The 11,431-nt window shown below is 40.3% G+C and overlaps 1 protein-coding gene across 1 annotated transcript in view; it reads right to left on the bottom strand.

Moving 5' to 3' along the window:
* Window positions 1-10,986, bottom strand: part of SEC62 (SEC62 homolog, preprotein translocation factor) — a 15,552-nt gene extending 4,566 nt beyond the window's left edge. The window contains exons 1-5 of the mRNA XM_014312326.2: window positions 10,968-10,986; window positions 3,966-4,074; window positions 3,490-3,595; window positions 2,266-2,476; window positions 491-583 (exon numbers count right to left, since the gene is read on the bottom strand). Of these exons, the coding sequence (XP_014167801.2) occupies window positions 491-583; window positions 2,266-2,476; window positions 3,490-3,595; window positions 3,966-4,074; window positions 10,968-10,970 (522 nt within the window). The 5' untranslated portion in view covers window positions 10,971-10,986. The remainder of the gene's footprint in view (window positions 1-490; window positions 584-2,265; window positions 2,477-3,489; window positions 3,596-3,965; window positions 4,075-10,967) is intronic.
* Between the last annotated feature and the right edge of the window lie 445 nt (window positions 10,987-11,431).

The following is an 11,431-nucleotide window of genomic DNA, read 5'->3' on the forward strand; positions in this document are numbered from 1 at the left end:
ATGCCAAAGGCTCACCTGTCTGCTCAGATCACAAAGCCAGGCAGGTATTTTTTATTTCCCCTGCTGTGAGTGCACATGGTGTCCTGGAAGGCTGGTTTGGCTTAGAACAATTTTGGCATGGCAGTGGCTGTGGGATCAGCTGGGCTGGAAGGACTTCAGGAGTCTTTGTCTCACTCTTCTGTCCCAGGCAGGGTCAGCTCTACCAGCCCCTGAATCCACCCTGAGGACAAACATTTCACCTCATGGCCACCCACACCTCACCTACTGGTAAGGAAGTTTTTTTGGGAATTTTTGAAGTTACTGCCCTCTGTTTACCTGTCTTTTACCTCTTTGAAGTATCTGAAAATCTGCTTTCAAGGTCAGCCATGACATTGCCATCATTTTTTCTTTCAACATGTCAAGAAGGAGTTTGCAGAAATTCAGTAAATTACAGTATTGTCTGACAATAGCACGGTGACACCCAAACTTGAAAAGCACCTCTAAATCTTACCTCATTTCCATCCAAGAAAACTTGGTCTTCATGTGGCTCAAGTTTAAATTTCCTCTTAGTTTCCTTTTTCTTAGGTGTTCCTGGGGTGTCATCCTGAGGACAAACATAAATATTTTATCTATATCTAATATATACATATATATAAATTATTATATATTTAAAATACATATACAAACCATTATATATAAAAATTACATAAGTTTAATGTTTTCATTTTTATATTTAATATTGTATATGATCTTTACAATATATTTTTATTTAATTTCTAGGATCTGTTAATATATTTAATCTGGTAATTTTTCACAAACTTAAGATCATGTTCACACTTTTTGGTTTTTTTCTAAAGTAAAGATACTTTATTTCCTCCTGTTCTTATTTATGATCAAGTGGGTACCTCAACAATCAAGGAAGATTGTAAGTAAAGAGAAATCTCATTTGTAGTGCCTAAGGACTAGACTATGACTTCAGGATTACACTGTGGCATCAAAAGCCTAGCAAAGCTGGGCTGATACAGGAAGTCTGTACAGGGATCAAGAACAGGGAACAACACTTCACCATCCCTGACTTTGTTAGAATTATTTGCTATTTTAGTGCCATATTTACCAAATGGACATCCTGGCAGATCAGTTTCTGCCCATTTATTCTTTGTCCTCCTCAATCTCTTTTTGGATCTTGTGCTTCCTCTTCTCTATCTCCTGTTTGCTTCTCTTTGCTTACTTCATTGTGAGAAATTAACTTTGTGGTTTTGGTCCTGTGTTTCATTCAAGTTCCTACCCACTGGCTTATATAATCCACTAAATATCTGTTCAATAAATAATGATTAGTTTAAAAATTAACATACATTTAATAATGTACCTCCCCTGATGACAGTGAAATGGAAGAGTTCGTTACTTTCATAATCAGTATTTTGCAGTACCTCAGGGGTTGGGTAATCTTACACTGGGCTGGGACTGCAGTGGGATTGTCCTGTTTATAATTCTTTTATTCACCATTTAGGTTTCTCTGGACAGCCAAACCTCTGTAGACTGTAACTCTCACTAGATGTGCCATTATTTCACTTAGGAATGTCTGAATGGGAATAACTTTGGCTCACTATCCTACTACCTCTCACTGATTCAGAACACTGAATGTAGAAGAAACACCATATTCACTCATCAAGTTTCTCCTCAGCTTTCCAACATTTTAGAAATTCTGTTCTGCTAATAATAAATAAGTAATAAAACCAATCAGGAGTGAAAACAAACCCAAACCACATAAAAACCTGTACAGCAGTAGTAGTTTAAACTTGGAAGCTCAAGTGCAAGGAAGCAGGATGCAGGCAGTCATGGAGGCTGTTACACAGCCAGTTACAGGCCCCACATACCAAATGCGACATTCCAAACATTCCTGTTACCAAACACTGCAAAACTGTTTTGTTTCACTGGTGCAGCTGCACTGGTTTGGATGTTTGGTCACATGCACATGTGTCATTCTGTGGTAACCGATGTACACAGCCTCCCTGCCTGCTGCCACTGGAGAGAAACAGGTTTTGATTAATTCAGCCCACATTAAAAGATGACAAGGTACACAAAGGCCAACTGAAGCCTCTTTTTTGATCTAGACCAAAATAAGACAAATTCAAAAGGTAACAAAAAAAGCAGCATAATTTAGAGATGAAAACAGGAAAATAAAGCATGGCATATTTTAGAATAATCAACTTCTGAGCCAGTGCAACGTTAAAAATCTGTTGATGTATTTGTTACAGGTTTGTCTCTTCTCTTACACACAGTACTTACCTTCTTACACTCATCTTTTTCACCATCCTTTTTCTTTTCCTTTTCTTTCTCCTTCTTTGTTTTTTCATCTTTGCCACTTTCCTTCTTGCTCTTTTTCTCCTCTTCTTTTCCACTCTCAGCCTTTCCTTTTTCCTTTTCTTTCTTTGTGTCCTTGTCAGGTTTCATTTTCATCACTTTCAAGGCTCGATGAAAGAACTGTTTTTTCAGGAGTCTTCAAATGAAATAAGTTAAATGATTCATTTAAGTGCAGCTGGGAGAACAACATTTACACTCAATTATGTTATCAGACACCATTCTAGATTATCTCTCTAACATAATCATGACCAGCATGACTGAAGGCAAGGTCACAATCATCTGCTCTATTTACAGCTACACACACCAGACCTACTTATCCCATGTCTTGCCTGTTGCTTTGCTTTTTTTGGTTCATCTGTTCAAAACTGGGTAAAAACTGTACTTTTCTGAGGCAGCATTTTGCAGATTTAAATGAACACACAAGATGTAGGATACAGCAATCCATCAGATCCATTTAATTATCTTTCCCATTAATGCAATTCCTGCACTATTTATTTTCAAGTTCATGTCAATGTATTTCATAGCAAAAACAAGGAAGTGAACATACAGCTCATCAAGACCACTTGTAAGTGATGCACAATGAACAGAATGACTCTGTTGAAATTGTGGTACCTATGCCAAGTCTTCCCTTCCTGTCAGCTACAAACAGACCTTATTGCAAGTGCATGTATTATCTATTTATGTACGGAGATATAAAGATACAAATATATGGCAAGCGGGGCACCAGGATGTAATATTTGGTATTCTTAAGGTGGTCACCAACTAGAAACATCCTTGAAAGGTGCACAGCCAAATTCCCAACAGGAAGAGCAGCAGAGAATCCTGCTCCTCAGACAGCAGGGACAGAAAGATTTGAGAGCTCTGACCCTACTGACTTCAAATATTGGCAAAATTCAGGAAACTCCTTTGGTTCACCTTGCTGCCCCAAGCAGTGCAGTGAAAGCCTGGGAGAGTTCTGGGAACAAATATAATGAAACTGTATCATTTCCACCCTCAAACACAGCAATATAAATCATTACAATCATTATTTTTGCATACATCCTGAAATTTTAGGATGCACAAAGCCCAAGTTACACTGGTTCCTAACTAACTGTGACATCTGGACAGCCACAGCCATGAATGGCACTGAAGAAGTAGCCTGGGTCATACCTGTTGCAGTAATCAACTACAGACTCTCGGGTTGTAAAGAGAGCCTCCTCTCCTTTCTTTGCCTTTGCCCATTTAGAATCCAGGAGGCAATCCACAGCTTTTGAAGCTAGAGGGAAAAAAATGAATTAAAAATGCATTCAAATTAACATTATTTTTAACATTTAGTCCATGTTCCTTGAACAACAATGACCGTCTGTTCTGGTTATGTTCCACATACTTTTAATCTTTCAAGTAAGACTTGGCACTATTCTGAAATATATTCCCCTTGACATCACACACCTTTAAACCACAGAGTGAAAAGTTTATTGCATTTACCCCAGGCTAGTGAGATTCATTTTATGGCTTCCTAATACCTAGATAAGTTTTTAAAACCAAACTGTAGGATCAGTACTATTAATAAAAATAAAACAGCCTTTCCCACCCTCCAAGTGCAATGTGAGAAGAAACCAGAATTCTCTGGTTAAAAGCAACCCTACCAATAAAATAATCAACTCGGTGGCCCATCATGTTGGTGGATTTTGTTGGACAGTTGAAGCGCAGGTATTTAGCAACAGCCTTCTCCTCCTTGAATGGCTCACCAACTTCCTACAGTGGGAAAAGTCAAAAGTTATTAATACAGTTTTAAACACATAAGAAAATCACCCATTTGGGCTTAAAAAATCAGATATTACAAAGTCTTGTCTTCATTATTTAATGGCACATTAAACAAATAAAATATAAAGGATGTGAAAATAGGTCAAGTCATTTTTCCTCAGAACTTTTTGTCTACAGGCAGCCAAAAAGCAGCAAATCTCAAGTTAGATGAACTGAAGGTAAGAAGGACAAATTCCTTTAGCAGATCTGTAGAAAGAGCAAACTAAAGGAAGGCCTAAGAGGAAAGCAGCACATGGGAAGCTGCTTAAGGTACACAGCTGGGATGGAAACAGTTGTGAAGCTGGGAGCAAAGAAAAAGCAGAGTGAGGAATGAGTGTGTATGAAATGACAGCAATGTAGGCACTCTGACAGAGCAGCTCAGATTTCATGTGAGAAGGAGAAAACCATGTTGAAAAGAGGCTGAAAGATTTGGCTAGAAAATTTCTTTGCCCACTTTGACTACAGAATGAGACTTTAGAGTACCCTTGAGGAGATTCTGCCAATCTACAGAGTAGAACATCAGGATGAAAGCACAGCAGGATGAAATTTAAACATCAAACCCAATGTTTTGTGAGAAGGGAGTCCTTAGTCTGCACACATTCACAAATTCTGTGCTTTTACCACCTTGCAGAGAGGTAAGAGAACCCTGAGATGTATAAGGCAGAAGGATGGAGATGGGCATTTTCAGTTATGTAAAATTAAGATCTAATATTTGCAAGCAGGGAATGGGAGAACTTTCTAATGTTCCTGCTTCACAAAAACATATCTGAAAAACCCCATAGGTTGGGATATTAAACTGACTTACTCTAACTTCCTCAAAATACTTTTCTGTAAATTCTTTTACTCCATAAGGTTTAATTCTCCAACCCCCCCTGTGACTTGTGGCTCAGTAGCACAGAAACACGGGGCAGCTTTCCACACTGCAGTGCCTTTTCTGTACCTGTTCCTCTCGTGTTGCCTGAAGAAATAGATTGTATCAACCACAAATCAGACTGGTCATTTACAGGAATAAAAGTTTCAGAGCCTATTTAAAGACCTATATTCCTAAAGGCCAATAAACATATACAACCTCCATTACTGCTTTTAAGATGTATAATCATAATATCACAAGCAGCATGTTAAATGGAAATGCAAGGTGAAATAGCTGTGTTTACACCCAAATAAATGCCTCAGACGGTAAGAGCTGTTAATTTTCAACAGCTAACTTTCAAAACCAACTGGTTAATGAGTATCCTTCTAGAGGAGACTGTTGCTTTTCCTGTCTGAGGAGAATTTTGAAGAGAATAATACAGACACAAGGTATCCAAATGACCAAAAGACTCCACAGCCCTTAGTTCTGAGACTTTTAAAAAAATCCTCCATATGAAGAAGAAATATGCTCACTCATCAGGTAGTTTCAAAAATGTACCCAAATAAGTTTAGATGATCCTAACAGTCCTCAAATGGATGTTACCTCCTGCTGCACGTTCAATCCATTTTCTTAATTTTTAAATTTTAAAAATCTGCATTGAACATCAGGTAAGAAAAGTATTCCCTGACAATGCCATGTATGCACATAAGTTATGTTCTGTGGTTTCAGGTCCTCTTACATGGTACAGTTATACCAGTAACTGTAAATCAAACCAAGCCACCAAACTTGGTACCAGAGTAATTGAAGAGCAACAAAAGGGGCTCCAGTGCACTGAAATAAAACAAGTGACTGTGTCCCATCATTGCCAATGGGATAAGGCCCCAGGAGACTGGGGACTGCAGGCAGCAACTGTGTGTGAAACACTGCTTTTCTAATAATTCCTGTTAGCAAATGAAATTTGGAACAATTCACAGGGCAAATGTTCTTCACAGCACCGACAGTGAGACAGAGAAACTGCAGATATTCTCATCAGTGTTAATTCCTCTGCTAAGGTGGTTTTTCTCCTTCTTCCTAAAATATTTATGATCCTGCTGGGTCATGTGATGCACTACACAGGCAGGGGCTGGCACCAGGAGACTTTTTTATTGCTCCTTTCTCTCTCTTGCTTTGTGAGGGATAGTTTCATAACAGCCCAAACAAAAAAACCTTCCCAGTGAGAGAGACTGCCACAGTTTAACTGAGCTCATTCTGAGAAAGTGTCCCCTGCAATTTAATCCCCATTTTTCATCCTATTTTCATCCCTCTGTTGGCAGAGCCAGGCTTCTGTTAAAATGTGAAAATAAATGACTGACAGAAAATAATATATTCCATCAATAAATTAAATCAACCAAAGCAATGGTAAGTTCATTACCCTAGGCACAACTTTTAAAAGTTGCAGTTCAACCAAATTTTGTGTTCATTTTTAAAAGTAGCCTGTGTTGTCACTAGACAGCATGCAAGATTTAGAGATTTACAATCCCTGGTGACAAACTCTGGCCATTAAAAATAAAATCAAACCAAATTTCTTACTTGTCTAGACAGAACTCCACCTACTGACAGGAAAAGCAGTGCTCAGCCTAGTCACTTGCTAGAAAGGCAAAGACATCTTAAATTTTTAAGAATAAATCACAATTCTGCCCTATATGAATTCATAAAAGGACAATCAAACCCAGGGACCTTCCAGACTCACTGAAGCGAAGGGAAAGTCCTAATCCAACTTACCATTATCTCCCAAATCAAAGTACAGCACAGTCCCTGCTGGACTTCAATGCATGGATGCAGTTCCCAGTTAATTCAACCCCCAGCTGGGACTGCAGCACCAGAGAGGCCTGAACACATCAAAATAACATCTGAACTGAGCCACTGAATTCTCCCCCTCAGCTCTATCCAAGCATGACTTATTTGGGTTTTCCTACTCCTGGAACACTCAGTGGATGACAAAAGGGCAGAGCACATTTCTGGTTTGAAAACTGCACTCATTTTATCCCCTCTTTGCATCACAGCTACAAGAAGACAGGTATGACCCAAGACAGGCCAATTTCCTTCCACAACCTCGTAACATAACAGAGTTTCTGGAAAATCAGAAGACAGTAAATGATGAGTGTCTCTAGCAAGACAAGTTATTCCATATGCAGCCAAATGCATTACAAGGATTTATGCTCCTTTGTTTCAAAAGGGTCATCAAAATTCTTTTATTTCAATGAAACAATATCCAGTTGATTTCTTTGCTCTTAGATTTTCAGAACACCATCCCTCAAAGCAGACTGCTGAAGCCTAATAGTTGATACAGTTTTCAGATAAGGAAAAGAAGAAATTTAAGCACATTTATCATGTGGTGCCTGTTTTTCAAGTTGAGAGGCTACATCAAAAATGACACTGTGTCAGCCCAGGTTCCATTCCACACACCTCATTACAAAGACTCTACAGCTGCATCAGCCTACTCTACCCTTCTCTGGAAGTGCTGAGCACATCACAGCTTGGGCTGAACTGCAGGATTATCTTTTTCCCTTTTCTGTTGACTGTCAGAATCTCAGAGTGGATGCTCTGTGGCAGGGTACTGGTTGCTGCTGAGATATTTGTACTTCATCTAAAATAAACCAACGTGCCATAGACAAAGAAAAAGCACAGAAATTGGTATGACTGGAGTGGGGAGGGGGAAACAAGCATACCAGGGTGTTAGGACTTGCTCTTAGTACATCCCAGTTTTCTTCAGTGACTAACAAACACAAACTTGTCCTACTCCTGCACTGATGACCAGTACAAGGACAGCCCCAGGTCTCTTAAAAGAAACTGTGGCAGAGCCATGTGGAGAAACCAGTTCTTCTGGATTACCGTGGCCATGTGCTGGCCACAAAACATTAACTTTTCTTTACAGAAGAAGATTAGCAGATGTTTTGCAGTCCATATCCTATGAAAACAGAAGTATCTGCTTTCTTCCCTCTTTCTTTTTAACCAGTGCTAATTTTTTTGAGCAAAACATACGGAACTCTGTAAATATACAGAGTTCTAAAACAGATCCAAGGAGCAATGTACAGTATTTTGAAGCCAAAACACACCAGCTTCAGTCCCCTTCCAACCCCAGGACAGCTGTTCTGACTTTTTCCCTTCTTACCTCCAAAAATGTAACTCAAGATTTCCAAAAGACTGATTCTTTCTTTAATGACAACTCAGACTGCTGCTTTTCATTCCCATTTTTAAACTTTGTTTTGCCCCTTTGATCTTTGTTTCTTCCTCCTCTATTAGCTGATACCACTCAGCTTCCAGAGATCTATTTAACCAGTCTCCTTTGTTATCATCCTGCTCATCTTTACTAGAATTTATGAAGAAAATAAAGCCAAATGACCAAGCTGGAGTAAAATATACGTTACTGGAAAACCATTGCACTGTCCTCTCTGCAGATCCTTTTCAGAGTCATTCACACAACACTGCAGCACATGAGCAGCAGTGCAGCTCTGCAGCTGTGCATTTTCCTTCCAGCAGAACCCAAATCATAACAGGACCCAGCTGTAGGCTACAAGAGTTAATGATTAGTAGATGTCCTTCATCAGGGGAATCTCAGAACTTGAATCAAAGGAAAAAAGTCAACAAGGAAAGTACCTGTCATTAATGGCACTGATGCCACCTCAGCCATCAATTTGCAGCAAGACATTGACCCCCAAACTGCCCAGGAGCTGTTTTCTCTCTTTTCAGGAGCAGTATTTATGTGCATTAACATTTCCGGAGCGCAGGACACAGCAACAAGGTGCGATGCCAAGCGCTGTTAATCCCAACGCAAAGATCAGCCCAAAACCTGACACGGGCAGACTAAAACTGTGCCCGTGGAACGCAGCCAAGGTAATGAAAACTTAATGCCTATTTCTCAGTCAAACTGCAGAGCTGCCAGCACAGTGCCACGTGTTACCCGGCCCAAAGGAAACAACACTGAACGTTCTGTGGTTAAGTGAATATTTCAGGACACATTTGGAAAAAAATATAGTTGCAAGACATGAAGTAGCTTTGATCAGGTTGCTGGAGTAGCAGGCACTCAAAAGCATCTCCCATCTTTTGAGATGTATTTTGTCTCAAATAAAAAGATTAAACTGGCCATTAGACAACATATGTTGTTTTTCTGTCAGTAAGTCCTTTATACACAGCAAGCATTCTTGATTTCAGACATCTGAATCACGTGGGAGCCACTGGGTAAGCAATCTGCATCCTACAGAGCAGCCTCCCTTCACTAGTGCATGTCTGAATTAATCTCTGTTAAATTACCATCAGGAATGACACTTGGAGAATTTTACCTCCGAAATATCCTTGTTCAAACTTCTGAAGTTAAAAGTTTTGCAACTTTTGTAACTTTCAGAGGAAGAGTCTAAGCTATGCAGCACACATTGGGCAATGTGTCTTTTGATGAAAGTGCATTCCATAAAACACATCCTTCCTGTGACTGCTTCCGATGGGAAACGTGGAGCAGGCTAGACAGAACTTTGAACTATTTTTGAGCCTTTTTTCAAGTCTAGCTATCTGACATAACTACCATGATTCTAATCTTGATGGCAGGCATAAAACCCTACAAAAATTCGTTCTGAACCCAGGTTCTGCGCCCATGTTTTTTTCTAACTGAACTCCATTACATCAGCTTCATCCACAGCTAAAACCACCAATTTTTCCCAAGAGCCTCACCCCTGTCAAGAAATACAGGGTATTCTGATGTCAGACTTGTGTGCAGTACAATAAATAATCTCTTTAGGGGGCAACATCACCTTAAATTAAGTACACACTGCTAGAACACTTGAAGCACCTACGACTAAAAATCCCACACTTGATTTTAAAAGAAGACACTTGCAGCATGAGCCTGAAAAACGTGATAATCATACTGCAAATATGCCAGTAAAGTTCAAAAAGCTTAAGAAAAATGAAATCCAAAACCCACTACCAAGAAAAATATGAGTTCCTTTATTCACTGACCAACTAAGAACATCCCTTGGGCATTCAGCAGTATTCTTTGTCCACTGTCTTGTCTTCTCATTGTTGTTGACCTAGACTAGGAACTTGTGATGATACACATTTATTTGCATAATTATATCACAAATTTAGGCCATGACCTTAAGTTTTAAAACCCAGACATCGATTTAATTACTAACAATCTGGGAAATACTTTTACTGCTAACAGGCTGGAAATTAAGTATGCGCTTAACTGCCTGCAAGATCACAACTTCGAGTGTTAATACAAACATTAAATTACGTTTAGATTTGGTTTGATGGGTGCTTTGTCATTCTTGGAAAGGGACAACCTATAAAAATCTTAAAAGCAGAATAATTATGTGATATTTTGCAATAATTCATTGAACGCTGTGATGGATAGGGCTCGTTCAACAAGATTTTGATTAATGACTCCTTGCATTTCTCCCCCTGCCTTGCTAATTGGAATTGAAGGGAAAAAAGGAACCTTTACAGGTATAGGCAGATCTCCATTTTCCTGGGGGAATGGAAAGTGGGCTGGGAAAGGGAAGGCTGAGAAAGGAGAGGGGGAAGCCAAGCAAAAGCGTGACATAGGAAGCATGCATTGTTGAATGGCTCTGTGATCTCTCCCGTGAATATTATCTGCTCTAACAGCAGAGCAATAAACCCCAAACAAACATTATTTAGCCCAGTGTTGATAACACATAACAGTAACGGGCGTTGTGGTCACTGATACTGTAAGTACGCCCAAAACAGGCATTAAAAACTCTGTAAAACTCCATGTAAAAATTACACCTCGACACACCAGGCTCCCAGGTAAGTGAAAACACCAAAGCAGCCCTCAGTTTGTCTCTCAGTGCCACCACACAATTATCACTACATTTTAACACGATCTCAAAGCTGATTAGGTCTATTTATAGGCGTGCCTGTTTGTTTATGTTTTCCAGACACAAATTTCCTTTCCTTCCTGCATCATTTCCTGCTTGGGGCACGTTTGCTTTTAAGATGCTTTTACCATCTGTCCCACGTCTTCTGCTTACGATCCCTGGGCCGGACACGCTGGGTGAAGGCGCAGCTCCCGGGTGTTTTGGTGTTACCCGCACTAAGCTATTGTTCGACACTGATAACCGGGAAGATCCTGAATATAACACGGCGATTAAAAAATGGGAACAGCTCCATATGTAATTTTTTGGTCATGGAGAGACGAAGAACTTCTGAGGGCGCAGAGCCCATGGGGATGGAGCGGGGACGCCTCTGATGTGCCGGGGGCCCCCGCTGGCTGCCCCGCAGCCCCGAAACGCTCCTACTTGAGCTCCACCATTCTGTTTTCACAGCGTTTACTCATCTGCTAGAAAATTCTTAGGAGAACCTGCCCGCCCGGGCTCCGGCCCCGGCCTGAGGGGCTCCCGGCGCCCCGAGACTGGGGCGCTCTCACCGCGGGCCGCCCGCAGCCGCCACCTCGCAACAGCGTCGGGCGGA

The sequence above is a fragment of the Geospiza fortis genome, unplaced genomic scaffold, assembly GCF_000277835.1.
Source record: "Geospiza fortis unplaced genomic scaffold, GeoFor_1.0 scaffold172, whole genome shotgun sequence".
NCBI lineage: Eukaryota > Metazoa > Chordata > Aves > Passeriformes > Thraupidae > Geospiza > Geospiza fortis.